Consider the following 21,417-nt stretch of genomic DNA (forward strand, 5'->3'; position numbering starts at 1 on the left):
CCCTGAGCTGTATGATCCTGGAACAAACACCAGGACACAAGTGGAACTTGTGTAAGGCTGCAGGAAAAACAAACATTTTCTTCCCCAGCCAGCACAGATCACCTTCCACAGGAGCCCTGTGCTCTTTTCCCTGATTTTACTGGGATCAAATCCCTGGCTGTGTCCAGAATGCCAGCTCAGGTCAGCTGAGTTTAGAGACAAACACAGATCTCCCCAGCCAAGCAATCACTGAATCTGCAGTGCCACACAAGGAAGCCACCTTGGAGTGCTCAGATCTCAGGATCCAGCAATGACAGAGCTGGGCAGGATTCAAAAGGCAGGGAAGGGCTTGGGGCTGTCCAGCACTTCCAGCCAGGCTCACAAGGGGATCAGAGAAAAATTGGAATTGGAAAAAAATTCCAATTGAAAAAAAAAATCCCAAAAATTGGAAATTGGTTTCTCTGGGAAGAAACCAGAGCTGGAAGGGTGTGTTGGGGTCAGGGTGATGGTCACTCTGATATCCTGGGATAAACCCTGGCACCATGACCTGATCTGAAGGATCTGAGCAGCTCTCCCTGTGCTCCACAGAGCTGCTGGCTGGGAAGCCAGAGCACTTCCAAAGCTGTGTCTCCATGAGCTCCCACCCCCAGGGAAGGTGCAGATACCTCGTTATTTTACAGAGCATTTATTGAGCGTGCAGGATCCATTCCAAGCCCCCATCCCCGGGGTGCAACATCCACAGGGGCTCCACTCTGCATTATCCTGCTCCCAGGCTGTGTGGCAGCATGCACAGGGAAAAGAGGGAGCACAGCATGCATGGAAAGGGGAGAATTCCCCCAAAATGACAGCAGTGCAGCCATGGAAAATGTAACATGGAATATTACAGAGATCCAAGTGTGACTGAAGGAAGTGTCTCTTTGGTAACAGAGAGAAAACGCCAGACAAACAACAAATATCCCTATTTCACCCTCAAATTCACATCTCAGGGCTGGAGGCTGACTGACAGGCCTGACAGCATCCAGAGGGTGCTGAGGAGGTGCAGGAAGGGGGCAGTGGGACCCACCCTGAGGCACAGAGCTGTGCTTGCTGCACCTTCCATCCCTGGGACAGGGACAGGGACATGGGGCACAGGGACAGACAGAGCCTGGTGACAGCACAGCTGTGTCCCACATGGAGTTAGGTACACACACCAGGGCTGTGCTGATGCTCTTCCCCTCTCCCAGAGCATTTCCCAGCACCTGGGGAATCTCTGATTGTGAGCACAGAGCTGACCTGGGCTCTTGGCACTCCAAGGGATCCCAGCGGAAGGAGCAGAGCGCCCCTGCTCTGCTCTGTCACTGTCATTAAACATGGAGTAAAACAAAAACAATTCCCCTAAAAGGGGCGATTCCATGGGACTGAAATGCCCCCCAGACCTTCCCATACACCCCCAGGCCCAGCCAGTGGATTCCAATCACATCCCTTGGAACAAACCTGTGCTGTAATCCCAGATGGATTTCAACTCTTCCAGACACCGTCCCCAGGGTGTCCCCACAGTGGAGCAGTCTCAGTGGGGGCTGTGACACAAACCAGGGGCTCAGTGACCCCAAACCAGGGGCTCAGTGGCCCAGGGAGTGCCCTGAACCCACAGATCCACCACAGATCCTGCACAGAGTCAGGCTGAGTCCAGGAGTCCCAGGAGAGCTCCAACTGCGCCGAAATAACCCTGAGGAGCAGATGGGGACAGGCAGTGACAATCCATGGATGTGTTCCCTGACACAGCAACAGCAACGCCCACAGAACCAGGGAGTGCCTGGGGCTGGAAAGGACCCTACAGACACCCAGTGCCACCCCTGCCATGGACAGGGACACCTCCCACTGTCCCTGTTGCTCTGAACCCCAATGTCCAACCCAGCCTAGACATTAACAGGGATCCAGGGGCAGCCACAGCTACTCTGGGAAATCCATTCCAGAGCCTCCTCATCCTCCCAGGGAAAAATTCCTTCCCAATATCCCATCCATCCCTGCCCTCTGGCAGTGGGAGCCATTCCCTCTGTCCTGTCACTCCAGGCCCATGTCCAAGTCCCTCTCCAGCTCTATTGGAGCTCCTTTAGGCACTGGAAAGTCTCCCTGGAGCCTTCCCTTCTCCTGGGAGAGTTTAATTTTAACAACATATAAATGAGAGGAGAAAGATACAACTACAGGGAGGAAGAAAGGAGAAGGAAGAAAAGAAAATAAAAGGAAAAGGAAGAAAGGAAAAGGAAAAGGAAAAGGAAAAGGAAAAGGAAAAGGAAAAGGAAAAGGAAAAGGAAAAGGAAAGAAAGGAAAAGGAAAAGGAAAGGAAAAGGAAAAGGAAGAAAGGAAAAGGAAAAGGAAAAGGAAAAGGAAAAGGAAAAGGAAAAGGAAAAGGGGAAAAGGAAGAAAGGAAAAGGAAGAAAGAAAAAGGAAGAAAGGAAAAGGAAGAAAGGAAAAGGAAAAGGAAGAAAGGAAAAGGAAGAAAGGAGAAGGAAAAGAGGAAAAGGAAAGGGAAGCTGTGGCTGTAGCAGCAAAGCCCTGAGCTCCTCCTGCACTGTGTGCACCCAACAGCTCCACGTGGCTCTTTCCAGAGCGCTCCTAAGATTTGTATTTTGCCATGAGACAAATTTTAAAAAGGAATTTTACCTCATGTTCCAAGAAAAGTGCTTTTAACTGTCCCTTTGACCAGTAGTCCAGGGCATAGGCCAGGAGCCTCATGGAGATGGTGTTGATCCGAAGGAAGTTGCCCACGAACACCACACGGTTGATGTTCTGCAAGTGTGAAGGGAAAAGCAAAGGAATATTAAAGCTAAATTCTGTTTTCTGCTTGCAATGATAAAAACCCCATGTGGGGAAGGGTGTGGAGCCCCAGGAGGGGCTGAGGGAGCTGGGAAGGGGCTCAGCTGGAGCAAAGGGGGATCAGGGGGGCCCTTGTGGCTCTGAGGGCACAGCCAGGGGTCGGCTCTGCTCCAGGAACAGGGACAGGAGGAGAGGGAACGGCCTCAGGCTGGGCCTGGGGAGGGTTAGATTGGGTATCTGGGAACATTTCTTCTTTGAAAGGGTTTTCCAGCCCTGGCACAGCTGCCCAGGGTGAGTCCCCATCCCTGGAGGGGTTTAACAGCCATGTGGATGTGGCACTTGGGGACATGGGCAGCGGTGGCCTTGGCAGTGCTGGGGGAATGGTTGGACTGGATAATCCCAAAGGACCTCACCAACCAGAATGGCTCTGAAATTCTATGAATTAAGTTCCTGCTCCAAGTGTCTGGCACAACGTGCAGAACACCACAAACAATTCCATCACAAAGAAGGACCAGGCCATTTTAAGCCACCTTCCTCCTCAGACTCTCCCAGGAATTCCCAGGCCAAACTACAGCCTTTCTACCTCAGGAATTGGGATAGAAGAGCTGATTTTCCTACAGAATCCTTGTACTGCCTGGGAACACTGATCATCAAGTGCCACCTGCCTCCCCTCATGGCAGCTCTGGCCTCTGATCCATCATGAAATACCTGAGTGACTCTACTGTTAAACTGGGAGGGAAAAACTGATTAGGAGCCCATAACCAACACAATTTTTAAAGAAAGAAAAAGACCAACCAAGTATTGATTATTTTGGTTTTAAACCAGACCTCCAGCCTTACTTTTCCATCCCAAAATAGTTCTGATCCAAGCTCTGAAGTTTTCTTGTTCTTCAACACAAAAATAATTTAGGATTATTATTCATCCTCTTTCTGAGGAATCAGATCAAGTCTCACCTGCCCCTGCACTCATATCCTTCTGTGGATTTTCCTCCCCACATTGATTAACACTTCCCCTGAACTACTGAGGATCCTCTTTTCCTTCAGCTGAGCTCCAGAGCACGGAATCAGCAGATTTATTATGAGCAAGGCTGTTCAGGACATGTCTTGCCTCATTTTGGCTGCAGAGCCAGAGGAGTCAGGAGGATGCTGGATCCCACAGCCCATCCATGGAAGCAGGCTCAGGATGGAGTGCAGAGCAGCTCTCTGCTCTTTCATAGCCCTGTACAATGCTGCTTGACATGAATGCAACAAGGCAGCACTGTAAAGAAGCTGAAAGCACAAAGATGCAGCAAAGGCCGTGGCAGTGCTGGGGCTTGGCCAAGAAATCCAGAGCACAGAGAAGATATCCAGCCTCTCCACCCCCTGTCCCTCCTTTCCTCCTCTCCCACTGCTTCCCAGAGTGGGAACATTCCTCAAGCAGGCAGCAGCACACAGGGGATGTTCCAGGCAGGGAGCAAGGGAGGAGATTCCCCAAATACCTCGTTAAGGGCACACATCCGTGCTATGGAGCCAATGTTGTTGGTGATGGTGATTAAAGTGGCCCTGGCCAGGTCCTCCTTGCTGACAGAGTCCCTCTTCTCCTTGCTCATCATGTTTCCAAAGCTGTAGAGACAATTTTGGAGTTAAAGATCCCATCAGAATTCCAGGAGAAAATCAGAACTGCTAATTTAACCAAAGTGATTCATCTTGAAGAACTGATTTCTAACTTCAAAACTTCGATCTCTCAGGAATGCTTGCTCTCCAAGGGCACCTAAACCCAGTTTTTCATCCTTGCAGGATTTCCAGGGGAAACAAAACCAAGCTGAGGGGCAGGCAGGCATTACCTGGATGCCACAGCCCAGCCTGGCAGCCCGAAGCGCTCGTAGTCTCCTCCATAGATGTCCCTCACCAGCTTGTCCACCTTGGTGCTGTCCCCGTGGGATGCCATCTCCAGGGCCTCCTCAAACGTGGAGCAGCCTGTCAGAAGGCAGCAGAGGCCAAAGAAGGTTCCTCCTCCAAGGCTGCAAGCAAAGCAAAATGAAAATGAAAGCTCAGATTGTGCAGCTCTGCATCCCAGTTCGCTCAGGTCAGCCCATTTCTAAGCTCTTTTTTTAGGGAAAACCACCTTGGTTTTGGAAAAGCAGCATTTTCCTTAAAGTCTGTTCCTCTCTCATGACCTAGAGGCTGTAAGGAATCCCTCACAGCCTTCTGCACCTTGATTTTTTTATGTTACACTGACCACTTTCTTCCCAGCATCCAGAGATGTTAATCTTAAAATAAATGTTAGTTCTGAGGGGTAACTGGAGTGTCAGGGCAAATATACAAAAATTGGGAGTCTTGTTCACTTTACAGCACAGAGATGCCACTAATCAAGTCCAGTAAGAGTAAGAACTGTACTGAGGGAATTTTCAATTATTATCATTATTATTATTATTATTATTACTACTGCCTTTCAGGGAATCCAGGAAAGCTTAAAGCCACAGAACTCGATGGCTTTGCCAGGACACAAAAGCCACATCTTTAAGATGGGAATTACTGCTATGCCATTATCCCTTCCACCAAAATCTGGCAACTTTTGGAAGTCAGGATGGAAATCTCAACGTCTTGGATCAAAGCTAAGAGTTGTTAACAATCCCAAACTATGTAATCTCATAGAAGAAATTAATAAAGCTACACCTAGAGGCTGTAAGGAATCCCTCACAGCCTTCTGCACCTTGATTTTTTTATGTTACACTGCCCACTTTCTTCCCAGCATCCAGAGATGGTAATCTTAAAATAAATGTTAGTTCTGAGGGGTAACTGGAGTGTCAGGGCAGAGATATCCAAAAGTTGGGGGGAAAACTCTGTCTTGTTCACTTTACAGCACAGAGATGCTGCTAATGATGTTTAGTAAGAACTGTACTGAGGGAATTTTCAATTATTATCATTATCATTATTATTATTACCTTTCAGGGAATCCAGGAAAGCTTAAAGCCACAGAACTCGATGGCTTTGCCAGGACACAAAAGCCACATCTTTAAGATGGGAATTACTGCTATGCCTCCACCAAAATCTGGCAACTTTTGGAAGTCAGGATGGAAATCTCAACGTCTTGGATCAAAGCTAAGAGTTGTTAACAATCCCAACCTATGTGATCTCATAAAAGAAATAAATACAGCCCTTAAATTCCTGCAGCAGAGCAACTGCAAAACCAGCTTTGATGGAGACTGGCTGCACAAAGAAAAACCATGAAATCCACATCCTCTATTCCAGAAGGGATCTTTTCTGGCAGGGAGTCACTGCAGTAAGAGCTTGGTCATTTCCCTCACCACCTTTACTGCAGCTTGACCCTGAAAATGCCATTTACAAATCAGGAATGTGCTCCACACCCTAAAATCAGAGTCCCTTTTCCCCCCCAGCACTCACCTGGTGCCTGTTACCCGTTTGTAGTTGTCTTTGGAATAGACAGCCAAAATGCTGACCCCTGAGCCAATGTTCACCAGCAGGAGAGGATAGGGATTCTCCAGGTTGAATGGAAGCTTCTGGCACCTCTCAGCATCCGTGGGGTTCTCAAAATAGTAACACTCTGAGCGGCCATTGAAGCCCACAGAGTCAATGTACAGCACTCCTTTGACAAGGCAGTCCAGCTCATCGAGCTTGCACAGCTCAAGGTCACCCATCTGGTGGGAAGGAAAAAAGAGGAATATTGAAGATTAGCCAGGGATTTGAAGTATTTATGCTCAGGGCTGGAAAAATGCATTCACTGCCAGCTCAGTCCAGCTATGTCCATGCTCCCTGTGGAGGCTGAGGGAGAGCACAGGGACTCTTAAATACAGCAATGCTCAGGTGAGGAACAGGGGAAAACAATCTGGATTTATAGATGGACACTGAGAGAATTCCAGCAACTCCTACAGCCCTGATGCTGAGGCACCAGTGTGAAAAGCCAGGATTGCATTGTTTGACCAAAATATCCCACAAAACCCATCCAAAAGAACATCAAAAAAAAAGCAAGGATGTCACTGCCTTGGCCACACAATATTGGATATAAGAAAAACTCAACAGAAATGGTTGTGATGCCCAGGATAGTGGTAGAATCCCCATCCCTGGAGGGATTTAAAAGCCATGTGGATGTGGCACTTGGGGACATGGTCACTGGTGACCTTGGCAGTGCTGGACTGGATGATCTTAGAGGGCTTTTCACCCTTAATGATTCTCTAAAAGCCTCTTTGTTTGCATTTTTCCAAGCCCTGACTAAACAAAGATTTATCACATATTTTTCACCATGAACAAGGTGAAGCCCCATGATGATGTCCAACCCCAACTATGAACTTCCTGACATTTACCACCAAATATGCCTGAACCTCAACCAGCTCATTCACACAGGTGTTAGAAATGAAACCAGGTGAGCAAAGGAAGAAAATAAAGCAGGAGAAAGACAGCAATGAGTAAAAAAAAACCCAAAAAACCAAGAAGACTGAGGTTAGCACAAGAAGAGATTAAAAATAGAGAGGAAGATTTGTAAGAAAGATCATTAATGAACAATTTTAGAGTTACATTCAGGGCAGGATTTGGAGATGCCAACTCGGAGTTAGGGACAGCATCCAAACACAGATTGAGAGAAATTTCAGAGCGTGCAGAGCAAAGTTTCGAGCTCGAAGCTTTCAAAGCAACCTCACTAGCAGATCCTTAAGGGTATAGAAGCCAAAAATGCCTACTGTGCGAAAGTCCTGCTCAAATTTGTACGCTCCACCTCCCGTGGCACATAAGGTGGTGTGGAGGCTCGAGAAGTGCTTTTCGCTTCCCATTTGGATAAAAGCAGGCATGTCATGGGTAGGAAAGCGTATAAAGTGCAGATTGCCTTTACGTCCACACAGCGTGAGCTCCCTGAGCTCCAGGTGCACATCCCGAATGCCTGTGGAGCCATAGGCTACGTTGGAGGTCAGGTATTTGCGGATGCTTTTCAGGTTTTCCACTTCTTCCTCTTCCTCTTCGGCCGTGATGTCCTTGGGTTCAAAATAAACCAGTTTGACCAAGGTGCCTCCGATGTCCAAGCCAAACCAGGGAAAGACTGCAGAGAGAAGACAAAGAGTAAATTGTTGGGGAGGGTGAAACAGGAAAAGCTGTGCTGGTGCTCACACCCAGGACAAGAGAAGAGAATCTTGACTCCGTATTTCAGAAGACTGACTTATTATTATTTCATTATATATATTATATTAAAAGAAAATTATATATTAAAACTATACTAAAAGAACAGAAGAAAGGATTTCATCAACAGATGAAACACGAAAGCTGTGGTGGTGTTCACACCCAGACAAGAGAAGAGATGAGAATCTTGGCTCTGTATTTCAGAAGACATGACTTATTAATATTTATTTTATGTATTATATTAAAAAGAATATGATATATTAAAACTATACTAAAATAACAGAAGAAAGGATTTCGTCAGAAGACGAAACACGAAAGCTGTGGTGGTGTTCACAGGGATCCCAGAACAAGAGAAGAGATGAGAATCTTGACTCTGTATTTCAGAAGACTGACTTATTATTTTATGATATATATTATATTAAAAGAAAATTACATATTAAAACTATACTAAAAGAACAGAAGAAAGCATTTCATCAACAGATGAAACAGGAAAGCTGTGGTGGTGCTCACAGGGGTCCCAGAACAAAGGAGGGGATGAGAATCTTGACTCTGTATTTCAGAAGACTGATTTATTATTATTTATGTATTATTTTATGTATTTATTATTGTATTAAAAGAATATGATATATTAAAACTATACTAAAAGAACAGAAGAAAGGATTTCATCAGAAGACGAAACAGGAAAAGCTGTGCTGGTGCTCACACCCAGGACAAGAGAAGAGATGAGAATCTTGACTCCATATTTCAGAAGACTGACTTATTATTTTATGATATGTATTATATTAAAAGAAAATTACATATTAAAACTATACTAAAAGAACAGAAGAAAGGATTTCATCAGCAGATGAAACAGGAAAGCTGTGGTGGTGTTCACAGGAGTCCCAGGACACCTTCTCTTGAAGAGACAAGAATCTTGACTCCATATTTCAGAAGACTGACTTATTATTTTATGATATATATTATATTAAAAGAAAATGATATATTAAAACTATACTAAAAGAATAGAAGAAAGGATTTCATCAGAAGACAAAACAGGAAAGCTGTGGTGGTGTTCACAGGGGTCCCAGGATGAGGGAAGAGATGAGAATCTTGACTCCATGTTTCAGAAGGCTGATTTATTATTTTATGACATATATTATATTAAAAGACAACAAAAAGTATATACTAAAACTATACTAAAAGAATAGTATCGTTTTAGTATATCAAAACTACATATGATAGTTTTAGATTTCATCAGAAGGCTTGAAAGGAAAAAGAAAGAATGGAATAATAAAATCTTGTGACTGACCAGACAGTCTGAGCCAGCTGGGCTGTGATTGGCCATTAATTAGAAACAACCACATGAGCCCAATCCCAGATGCACCTGTTGCATTCCACAGCAGCAGATAATCAATGTTTACATTTTGTTCCTGAGGCCTCTCAGCTTCTCAAGAGAAAAATCTTGGCAAAGGGATTTTTAAGGTTAATTTATATGCCTTATACATGACTTTATATGCCAATCATATTCATAAAGCCTTATAAATATGATTACCTGGCAAAAGATTTTGAAATATAGAAACTATAAGTGAGATTGAAATGAAAGCAAGCTTTGAGATCCCTCAGTTACTGAACAATTGGAAAACAATGGTGTGGCAGACTGAAGGTTCCCCTTTTGATGGAACAACACCCTCTGCTTGCAGACAGGTCCAAGGGTCAGAGCAGACCCTACAGCTTGGCAGAAGGGGTTTAAAGAGGAGTTTTTAGGGTTTAAAATGTAACACAGTGTGGTAATGTAATGATACTTACAGGCTGTATGTAAATGCTATAAGATTTGTATATTGTACTAGATTGGTTAGTGAGAATTAGAATGTTCAACACAGAAGATTTATTGTATTGGAACGGGAATCTCGCTCTCTTATTCTCTCATCCTCTCTCCCACTGTCTCTCTTCTCTCGGGCCTGCTCCAGCTGTGGCTGCAGCTCCCAGGCCCTTTGCAATGAACCCCAATTCCTGACCTGGCTGCAGAGATCTCTCATCTCCATCTGTCCTGACCACCCCACCCCCCGATGCTTTTGCAGTAAATGGGACAGGACGTGGCACAGCCACAGCATCAGCACCATTCTGTGCCCCTACCCATGGGAGGAGGTTGGAACTTGTGCTCTTTAAGGTCCCTTCCCACCCAAACTGGCACAGTCACATTTTCTGGAAAATCCCTTTGCCCAGGATTCTTCTCCTGAGAAGCCTCAGAGAAAAGGAAAACAATTCCTGTCTCATTTGCTTCTCCTGTGTTGTGCTCATGTGGAATGTGTTTGGAGATTGTTCACCCACAGGTGATTGTTCCATTGGATTCTGCTGGGAGTTGTTTTCACTCTTTGGCCAATCAGAGCCAGGCTGTGTCAGGGCTCTGGAGAGAGTCAGGAGTTTTCATTATTATCTTTCTAGCCTTCTGTCTGTATCCTTGCTGTATTATTTAGTATAGTTTAGTTTAGCATTGTTTAATATAATATAGTATCTTAAAATAATAAATTACCCTTCTGAGAACATGGAGTCAATTCATCATTCCTTCCTTCATCTGGGAACCCCACAAATACAACACCAAACCATCCTGTGATTCTATGCAAACAGTTTTCACTGAATTAATTAATTAATTCTGTTCTCTAAGCACCCATGTGGTCTCTCCATTCTCAGGAATGCTGGTTTTGATGAGATTCCCCCAACAGCTCCTGTTCAGAGAATTTGCTGTACAACACTCAAACACTGACACCCCTCCCCACAGCCCTGCTGCAGCTTTAATCCCCAGCTATTCCTTTTCCCAAGTTCTGAACCAGAGCCAGAGCCATGGATAACAGCAGAGCTTTTACATCAAAGGATGTACAAACCTTCCCTAATTACAACACTGAGCTGAGGTAGACAAGTAATCTAAGATACTGCAGGGAGACAAAAACAAATGTCTAATTGGATTATTTTATTAGTCAAATTCCCCCATGGTACAAAATATGCATCAGTGTCAGGCCCAGCAACATTTACAGCTGTGTTAGATAATGAGCTTCTTGGAAAAGATCAAGAGAAACCTCTGATCTGATGGAATCTGAGATTAGAGCTGGGAACTGGAACAGATTAATATCACAATTAATGAGCTCAAGGAGAGGCTGGAGATGCACAGGATCCAGAGCAAAGGGGAAAATGGAGCCACATGGAAGGGCTTATGGGAGCAGGATTCAATCCTTATGGTAGCTTCCAGGAGGAAAAAAGGAACTTTTAGAAAATAAACTGAATAATGGAATCATAAATGTTGGAAAAAACCTCCACAATCCCAACTATTAACCCAGCACTGCCAAGGCCACCACTGACCATGTCAGTGCCACATCCAAAAATCTCCCCAGGGATGGGGACTCCAACACTGCCCTGGGCAGCTGTGCCAATGCCTGACTGCCCTTTCCATGAAGAAATTTTCCCAAATATCCAATTTTAACCTCCCCTGGCCCAGCCTGAGGCCGTTCCCTCTGCTCCTGTCCCTGTTCCTGGAGCACAGCCCAACCCCCCCAGCTGTCCCCTCAGAGCCACAAGGGCCCCCCTGATCCCCCTTTGCTCCAGGCTGAGCCCCTTCCCAGCTCCCTCAGCCCCTCCTGGTGCTCCAGACCCTTCCCCAGCTCTGTTCCCTTCCCTGGACACATTCCAGAATAGATGTTACCAAAGTTCCTTTGGCAAACAGGATCTTGTGTTTCAGTAAATTCCTTATCTGCAAGCAGATAGGGTGGAACATGGAGAAGCTCTCATTGCTCTCCCTTTGGAACAAGAACCCCTCGTGCCAGGCTCCTCAGGGAACAATCTTTGCACAGGCAGCAGCCTGACAAGTTGGAGGACACATTTTCTCCCAGGCAGATTTATCTGGTGGCTGTACAGGCCCTCCCAAAGCTTTCCAGCTCCCCACAGTATTTTTAATCCACCAAGTTATTTTTATGGATTTCCACAGAGGCCACCCCCAACCATCACCAAAGGAAATCTTGAAAGAAGATGCAAGCTCTATTTTTGGAGACACATCCAAACCCCAATCACTCTCCATTTCAGAGGCATTTACTTCAAACAAGAAGAGACACAAAAATAACTTTTCATGAATGAAAGGGAAAGGAATCTGAATGGCAGCCCAACAGAGGGAGGGAGCAGGAGCAATCCAAGGACTTTTACACAGGCAGATACTGATAAGACAAAGGGGAAAGGTTTGAAACTAAAAGGAGATATTTACATATTAGGAAGAAATTCCCTCCTGTGAGGGTGCTGAGCCTGGCACAGGTGCCCACAGCAGCTGCGGCTGCCCCTGGATCCCTGGCAGTGCCCAAGGCCAGGCTGGATGGGGCTTGGATCAACCTGGGACAGTGGGAGGTGTCCCTGTCCAAGGCAGGGGAATGGAAGCAGAAGGTCTTTAAGGTCCCATCCCACCCAAACCATCCCATGATTCTGTGATTTCTGGAATGTATTTGTTCCTCTCAGAACATGCAGAAATTTTTTTAAAGCATCCCTATTGAAGTTCACCATATATTGAAGTTGGAGGGAGACGACCCACCTTGCATTGGTCAGCATCGACTCCGATTTATTAATCCATCAATCACTTTTTATAACAGTGTTAATCAAGTTCATGCATATTGCAAAATCTGAGCTCACAATAGGCCAGAGATTACACACCAACTCCTCCTTATGTTTCCAATACCAAGATTTGGGTTCTCAAAATTATTCTTGCTTTCCCAAAACAGCCAAAGATAGAATATCTACTTGTTATGAGAAAGCTGCCTGAGAACTCTGATGTGCAAGGCTCTCAAGGCCTTCATGTTTGTCACTTTTACCTGTAATTAAAAATAACCTGAGAACCTCTGCTGTTCACAGAAGCAGGCTGTGAGAATCTGCTCCTTACAGCTGCTTTCTAAGCCATCTCTGAAAAAATCTCCAACACATCCCCACTGCATTCAGACAACAATCTTCCCTCACCCTCCCTCAGCCAGGCCACACAGGGGTAACAATGGGGAGAGAGCAGAGCCTGGGGACTCCGAGATGGCCTCAGATGTGCAGCAGGAACAACAAACATCCAAACCCACCGTGCTCTGAAGCCACATGGCTGAAAATGCCACAGGGGCTGCTCCATCCCAGGCTAACAGGCTCCCATCCCCAGCACTCAGCTGGCAGCACAGGCACAGCTTCAGTAAAATAACATCTTTGTTTGGGAGTTGCCAGTGAAGCTCACAAACACTCAGTGCCAGAAACCTTCCAGATTTCAGGGCAAACACCAACTGGGCCCATCAGTTCAGGCAGCCACAAAAAAACAGAGCAGCTCCTTGGAAATTTCATCCCAAAGCCAGCACCATCAAGATATCTGGGTTTTTATAACACATAAATTTAGTTTTTATTTGGTCCCATCCCACCCAAACCATTCCATGATTTTGTGATTTCTGGAGTGTATTTGATCCTGACAGAAGATGCCATTTGATTTCTGCACTCTGAAGTCCACTGGGGTATTTTTTTAAAGCATCCCCATTGCATTTAGAGAACAATCTTCTCTCACACTCCCTCTGCCAGGCTACACAGGGGTAAAAATGGAGGTCTTGGGGGTTTTAATTTTGATTAAATTTAGTTTTTATTTGGGCAGAACATGAGGCATGGAGTCAAACCACACCAGTTATTCACTCTCTGTGTCACCAGGAGCAGGAAAACAGGAATGATGCCAGCAGAGCTGGCAGGAACTGCAGCCAGGCTGGGCTCAGGGGTCACCATCTCCACTCAGCACTGGCTCTAAAAAGCAAATCCAACCCCCTGAGGTGGGACACAACCCCAGCAGAGCTGTGGCACCAGCTGGAAAAGCTCCACACTGAGCAGCTGGGGAGCTCCATCTGCCAGCAGCTCAGCTGCACCTTCCCCAAGCCACCAGGGATACATTCAGAAAGACACACTATTAAGGTAATTATCTTACCCCAATGATTGTTAATTATGGAGCCCTCATTATACACATCCCAGCCACAGGTTAAGAATCCAAGGAAGAAGCATGTGAGCTCAAAATTAAGTAATTCTTTCTCAGGTTGTGAAGGATTCCCTGTGCAGTAACACCTGTTGGAGAACTCAATCCATTACAGGGACAAAACTTCCCTGTAAACCTTTTTTTGTAGGAAAGGGGAATGGCACACAAACAAGAGGAGGAAATTATTCCAAGGACATGAAGAACTGGAGATTTTTTCCTGAGACTCACAGGAACATGCAGGGCAGCAACAGCTCTTCCATGTCTGAGAACTAGAAAAATCCAAGGGAGGGAGGAGGAAGCTCTCCTGGATCAATGCCATCACCATCTGCCACCAAGATTTCTGTAAAACACTGATTTATTTTTTTTCCCCATCCAGAGATTTCTCCCTTTGAAGCCTCTGAAGCAATTTTTCCAAGAGAGCTGCTGCAGATCTCCAGGAGCAGCAGGAGAATTGTTGGCATCCTCTGGGCATCCCTGAGGGTGAATTTGCTCACTCAGAAGGTTCTGCTGGAATAACCAGACACCAGCAGAGATGCAAACTCTGCCTCTCATCACCTCCTCCCTGCTGCTGCCTGGAGCTCAGGGTGAGGGCAGAGCCTTGCAGGTCTCCTTTAACAATGAGAAGGATGGAAAATCCCAAAGGTGCCAAGGGAAGCCCTGCATGGACCTCTGGGGTCACCTCCTTGGCTGTTCCTTGGGGGTTTGGGCATTTCCAAAAGAGGCAGGAAATGCTCTGTTCTCAGCTCCAAAGCTGCAATCTGTGTCCTTGCAGAAACTCTGTTGTTTTTTAGAGGATGAGAGCCAGGATGCTCAATCTCAGTGGGCAGAGAAGCTGTGGCTGCCTCACTCCTCAAGTGTCCAAGGCCAGGCTGGAATAATTTGTATTAATGGAAGTTGTCCCTGCCTTGGCAGGGATGGAATCAGATGGTCTTGAAGGTCTCTCCCAACCCAAACCATTGGCCTGACAAAGTTTTGCTTTCCTTGAGCAATTTGAAAAGCAGCTCTCTCCAGATATTTTCATATAAACATTTCTTTGTCTTAAAAACAAACCTTCATCTCAGGGCCAGATCTATGGATATGCAGCAACAAACAAAAGATTGGTCTGCCAACAAAGTTAAGGGCTCACAGCTCTGGCTCAATAATCCCAGAAAAGCTCCAGGATATTTTGTGTGCCCACAGCAAGAGCTGCCACCCTCCCTTCAAATCCCTTTTGCACTGGAAGATCTTCAGGGCAATCAAAAGAAATTGCCTTGATCTGATATGTAAATTACTTCATAAAATTGGTCACTGTGTAAATAAAAAAGCTCTCAACAGATTTATTCTGGAAGCTGCAGAAGTGTCAAGATGAAAGAGGAGATATAATTAAAGATCTCCATGGTGGATTTTCATCACAAAACAAGCAGCTCCAGTTGTATTTCAGAGTGAGCCTTAACTTCTGAGCCAATTAAATCAGGAGCTAAAAAGATTATTCTGATTATTTAGTTCAGTGTGTGACAGCACCTCTAGGCTTAATCTGAAATATTCAATATTATATTTTAATAGTGTTATACCATGCTGGAAATTTTACAGCTGAGAAAAAAATACAATAATTAACATTTAATATAAAGTGACATTAAGTCCACATCTCCCATCCCTAAAAACAGGCTCTGATAGGAATTCTTATTTCATACAGCATTCCAAAATAGAAAAGGATATTTAAATATCAAAGCTTAAATTTTGTACCACTAAAGAGGTGAGAAAACAGCATTTTATTTTTTACCTTTTCTTGGATACTTTATAAATTGAAAATTTAAAGTGATATGTCCACTATGTATTTGCATGATCCTGACAGAAGACACTAAAACTTCCAAAACAGGGATCAGTTGAAGGAAATAATATTTTCTCAAGGAACAAACAAGCTACAGAAGGGAGAAGCACATTTTGCCCACCAGGGAAATAATCCAAATTCACCTCTGTTGAATACCCCAATACTTCAGGATGAGCAGGGAGGGGAGAAGGGGGAAAGCTGATGAAATGAAATGCTGATCTCTTTCTCTTATAAAAAAGATTCATTAAAAAAACATTGCCCTGCTCATTATGGCCATGATCAGGTTTCTGCTGGCACCTCACCCTGCCCACAGCCACAGCTCCTCAAGAGCCATGATGGGAAAATCCTCATTATTCATCTGGGATGTTCCCAGTCCAGTTTTTAAGTATGGATTTCAATAGTGGCACTGATAATTCAGTTCCAGAAGGGAATTTTCCTGGGTTGCTCCTGAAACTGATAAATTTTTGTGCATGACATGTTTGCCTGCATTAATAACCCTGTGAGACTCCCCAGTGTAACACTGCACAGCTTCAGCAAATCTCCCCTCTGTGTTCTCAGGGACATTTCTGAGAGCAGCAGTGCCCCTGATTTCTGCCAGGGCACACAGAAAATCCCAATAAAGCCCTTCAAAACATTTCACAGCTCATTCAGGCTGGAAAAGACCTCCAAGCTCAACTCCCACTGTTAACACAGCACTGTCACCTTCACCCCTGATCCATGTCCCCAAGCACCATTTCCACACGGATTTCAAACAGGGAATTTCAATTTAAGAGCCCACAGTGCATGAAGGCACACAGCTGGCATGGTGGGTGCAGAGTTTATTTCAGATTTATCCCAAATCCCATCCTGTTCCCTGCTCTCTGCAGCCACTGAGCATTACAGAGGGCTGAGGAGGAAGGAGGATCTGCCAAAATCCTTTCACTCCTGGGGAACTGGGGCTCATCTGCCAGCACGGGCAGGCAAGAGAAGCCTCAAGGTCACCCAGCTCCTCTGGCACATGCCAGCAGCAGACAAGTGGCAGCTAAAGTAGGACATTTTCCATCCCACACCCATTAAATGATTTCCTTTTATTTTGGCTGGAGTTTTCCTTAAGGTGGGATGGAGCATTTTAACCCCAAACCAGGAATGGTTGTGCCATCAGGCATTGTCCCTGAGATGAGGGGGACAATGAGAGACTCACCTGCTCCAGCACATTTCTCTTCCACTTACAAGAATAATTTAGGAAAATTAGACTGGATTGTAATCCCAACTCCCACCATGCTGACCTTCCAGACTCGATCCAAACCCTTTTTTCTGTTTTCCTTAAAGTATCTCACACCACTCTCAGCATCCAACTTTAATCCACATTGTCCAGAGCAGGCACAGAAACTGCCCTGAGCAAGGCAGAGAATTATCACCTAACACAGAGCTCAGTCCTCCCTCATTTTCATACCTCAGATCTCCTTCATGTCCCTGCAGCCTTTTAACAAATCTCTAATTAACAGCCCCACGGTCCTCTATTTCTGTTTTTCACACTATCAAAAAAAAAAAAAAAAGAGCAGGAAGACTCTTAAAACTTAAAAAAAACCTGGTAACAACAATGTCTCAGCACTGCCAGTGCCAGCTGAGATGCAGCAGAATCCTGAGCCCTGTTTTCAGCCCAGATTCCTCGCTCACAGCTCTTTAACAGCTGTGCAGGTACCAAGGAATTACACGAGGCCGTTTCAATTTCAGGGTATGGCAATTTCCTTCCAGCAGAAGCCAAGGAAAAATCTCTTGGTTATTCCTCAAATATGGCTGAAGTCAGGGACAGCCACGGCACCTGCACAGCAGCTCCTGCTGCTCCCAAAATGAAGGCTGCCATCCATTTTGCTGTTTGCAGGAGGACATTTCCAAACGTAGTTCAGGGAATTTTTTTCCCCTTACAAAGCCTGGTTTGATCTGTGTCCAGCTCCTGCCAAACCTGTTGGGTTCTTCCTTCCCAAAATTTCAACTATTCCCTTTGCTTTGCTTTCACAGTCACCAGTGCAGCCCCACAACATCAAACCCTGGTCCCTCCATCTGTCCTGCTGTGTCCTTTTCCTCACCCTCTGTCACCAGCTGCCTTCCCATCCAAGGTCCCCAATTTGGGAGCCTCAGCATTTCCACAGCCCCATCCCATGTCCTGCCCCACCAGGCAGGTGTCACCTCACCCCAAACCTGCCACAGCTCTTGGAGCTCAGCTTGTCCCACCCTCAGCCCAACCTGAGCTCATGTCCCTGTCCCACCGTGCTGTCCCCAAACCAGCCGTGCAGTGCCCATGCCACCACCCCACAGTGCTGCTCCCAAGCTGATGATGATGGACAATCCTCACCCCACCGTGTCCCTCCGTGCTGTCCCCAGCCCGGCCATGCTGGACAAGCCACCCTGTGTCCCCATGGTGTTCCATGCCCGTGCCATCACCCCAGTGTGCTGTCCCCCTGTACAGATCCTCACCCCGCCGTGCTGTCCCCACGCTGCCCGTGCCGTGCCCGTGTCAGAGCCCCCCTCGCTGTCCCGGTGTCCCCATCCCTCCCTCCCCGCCGCTCCCCGGTGTCGCCCCCGGCCCCACCTCCCGACCACGCCCCCGAGGCCCCACCCACCGAAGCCACGCCCACTTGGCTCATTAGCATAAGCCCCGCCCCCGCCCATCCTCGGAGCCCCCCCCGCCTCTCTCCCCCCGCCTCGCCGCCGTTCCCGCTCCCCCGCACTCACGCGGGCGGTTCTTGCGGACCGAGTCCCGCCGCTGCCGGCTCACGGAGCCGCCGCGTTCGCAGGGCTGCGGACCCGCCGCGCTGTCCGCGCCCGCCGCGCCGCTGCTGCTCCGCCGCCGCGGCTGGGAGGGTCCGGCGTCCGCAGCGCCGCCGCCGCCCCGCCGCCGCGGCTTCTTCTCGTCCTCCGCGCCATCGCCACAGCTGCGCGGCGGCTCCATCGGCAGCGCGGCCCGGCCCCATGGGCCGCCCGGCCCCGCTCCGGCCCCGCTCAGCCGCCACCGCCGCAGCCACCGCCCCCGGCGCGCCTGCGCCGCACGGCCCCGCGGGGCGGGACACCCCGTGAGGCGGCCGCCAATCCGCGCCCCCCGCGGCGCAGAGCGACAGGAGGATGCGCCAATGGGAGGCCGGGATTGCACAGCAGCGGGGAGCTGGGTCCGCCCCCTGCTGTTGGCCGCCTAGAGTGACAAGCGCGACTGCCCAATCAAAAGCGTGTGCCCGGTGAGGCGGGCCGATATGCGGCAGCGCGGGCCTATGGGCTTCCTCTGAGCCGAGATTGACAAGGCAACCGCCCAATGATCGAGAGAGCTGTCCGGGTAGGGCGGGAGAAGGCGCGGTGATTGACAGCTGGGTAACTATGGCAACGCGGGGGGCCGAAGGGAAGAACCGCAGTAGGTTCGGCTGGGCTGGGCCGCGCGGAGGGGCTTATTTGAATATGATTTGCATATGCAGATGACGATGCATACAGATGTGGGGTGGTCTGCAACCCACCATGGCGGGCCTGAACGGACCTTAAAAACCACCTCGTTCCACCCCCTGCCATGGGCAGGGACACCTTCCACTGTCCCAGGTGGCTCCAAGCCCCATCCAACCTGGGCTGGAACAGTTCCAGGTATCCAGGGGCAGCCACAGCTTCTCTGGGAAATCCATTCCAGGGCCTCACCACCCTCACAAGGAAGAATTTCCTGCTAAGATCTTAAAATGCTCAGCTCTCCTTTCCATCCCAACATAATTCTAGTGTGGACACATCCCTGTTCTTTAAACCTGTGTTTATCAACAAGCACAGCAGGAAAACTCCTGGTGGTGGAAAAATTGAGGCAACTGTGAAGAGGGGTGTAAGCAACCAACAGGATGAAAATTCAAAAGGAAAACACAGATTCCCAGCCTACAGGATGCCATCATGATGGAGATTCCCTGGTGGAATGTTAATTGTCTGTCACACCAAGCATGGTGACCCAGGGTGCTCCTCACCTGCCCCGAGGTAATCCCAGCTCACCACAACCCTCAGGCATTAATTCGATACCTGAAGGATCAGTGACCAACATTCCACAAAGCTGTGATAATGTTTCCATGAAAATTTGCTGAATCCTGGTTGCCAGAGTGAAAACAGGACAAAGGGATCAGCCAAATTCAGTTGGTGTATTTTAATATCCTGTTGGGTGAGGAGAGGAAATGGATAAATGGGGTTGGCAGTGACAGGAGATAAAGGATGAGCTCTCTGAACACAAATAATCTCATTCAGAGCTGCATTGCTTTCATTTGGGTAAAAAAGGAACTGGCTGAGCTGCTAAAGCTCTGGAGTATTTTCAAGCCCTGCTGGCTGTGTTTGACACACCTGGAGCTGGGAAGCTCATGGGGTGTCTCAGCTGTGGGACAGAGCATGGAGAGGGCACAGGAAAGGGCTGTTCCCTCCCAAAAGCTTCCTGTTTGTCCCCAAACAGCACACAGGGGTGAGCAGTGGTTTAAGGATGTTGGTGCCTCTGTTGTGCAGGTCAGAGCTGTTCAGGGCACAACAAAAGAGGAGCAGCAGCTCCAGAGCTGAACCCAGAGTGGCTGAGGTGGCCCAGCAGGGAAAAGGTGCCCATTTTCTGGGCAGGATCCCAGGACAGAAAACCTGGATAATGAATAAAGCAGCATCCTGGCTGCTCAGCACACATCTGTGCAATGTGTCCACCTGGTTACATGCACTCCCTTCTCTTCCAGCCTCAGCTCCTTGTGGCTCTGTTTCACCCATCAAGTTTACAACAATTTGCAGATGCTTGGTGCATTTCTCTTCCCAGAATTTTCCCAGTGTAGGCACACAGTTTGTGGTAATTAGGAGTGGGGCTGTGGCCAGCCTCATCCCCAATGGGTACAGCTGTGAAAAGCAGGTGAACAGCACTGAAAATAAGGAGTGCTGAGTTGAACTGACCAATCACACAGGGAACAGAGGGCACACAGGTGCAATGCATCAACATGAGGGGTGTAAAAGGTTGGGCTAAAGAACAAGGAGGGCAGATGCTTGCAGCCTGCTGAAGTGTTATGGTGTTATTTTGTATGCTTAAACCCTTCTGAAATTTTATGGTGACACTCTGTGTATCATGGCCATCTCAGCTGTGACAGCCCAGTTCCTCCTTGGTGACAACATCCTGACTTGTGCAGCTCAGCTCTTCACTGCCTCAGGAACCACCTTCCCTGCTTTCATCCTGGGCATCCAACCACCAACAGGAAGAGCTGCCATGGTGGGCATCCTCTGGATCAGGTGCTTGCTCCAGAATGAGGTCTGGAACCCTGAACCCTGTCACCTCCTCCTGTCACCTCAGTCTCTCAGTGTCACTGCCAACAGAGCCCTTCAGAGCACTGCCTCCAGCCACAGCATCATCAACCTCCTGCTCTTCGTCCCACAAATCACAACAAGGCAAGTGTGAAGCATCAAACCAATTTATTATAGTTAGTAAAAGGCTTTTTAGCCTGTTAGTAAAAGATGTGCTGGGACACAGCTCCCTCCTGCACCATCTCCTGCCAATGAGGCTTTAAAGTGCTACATAACAACTGTGAAAATCCTGGCACTTCACAGCAGCAATCTGAACTGTTTTCCTCAGTGTGAGGTGGTGACAAACCAGCTGTTCCACAAGAGAAACCCAACATGAAAAGGCAAAGCATACAAGCTGTTGCTTAAATGTATGGAAAAACATGGGAAGAATTGCACAGGCAAGTAAAGCATCAGAGAAGAGAGCCTTGGTATGGATGAGGCTGGTTTGGGATCTCATGGATCTGCCCCGAATTACA

The 21,417-nt window shown here is 47.5% G+C and overlaps 1 protein-coding gene across 2 annotated transcripts; it reads right to left on the reverse strand.

Moving 5' to 3' along the window:
- Nucleotides 1-648: 648 nt before the first annotated feature.
- On the reverse strand, nucleotides 649-18,648 carry PANK2 (pantothenate kinase 2). 2 transcript variants are annotated; one of them, XM_064712011.1, is made up of 7 exons: nucleotides 18,374-18,648; nucleotides 7,445-7,797; nucleotides 6,156-6,409; nucleotides 4,595-4,771; nucleotides 4,250-4,373; nucleotides 2,620-2,745; nucleotides 649-1,684 (listed from the first exon to the last, which is right to left on the reverse strand). In XM_064712011.1, the coding sequence occupies exons 1-7, from the start codon at nucleotides 18,588-18,590 to the stop codon at nucleotides 1,634-1,636; spliced, it is 1,302 nt and encodes a 433-aa protein (XP_064568081.1). In that variant the 5' UTR covers nucleotides 18,591-18,648; the 3' UTR covers nucleotides 649-1,633. The 2 variants fall into 2 exon arrangements, with proteins under 2 accessions (XP_064568081.1, XP_064568082.1); XM_064712012.1 differs by lacking the exon at nucleotides 18,374-18,648 and having other exon boundaries at nucleotides 7,588-7,727.
- Between the last annotated feature and the right edge of the window lie 2,769 nt (nucleotides 18,649-21,417).

This window comes from Zonotrichia leucophrys, chromosome 4 (genome assembly GCF_028769735.1).
Source record: "Zonotrichia leucophrys gambelii isolate GWCS_2022_RI chromosome 4, RI_Zleu_2.0, whole genome shotgun sequence".
Classification (NCBI taxonomy): domain Eukaryota; kingdom Metazoa; phylum Chordata; class Aves; order Passeriformes; family Passerellidae; genus Zonotrichia; species Zonotrichia leucophrys.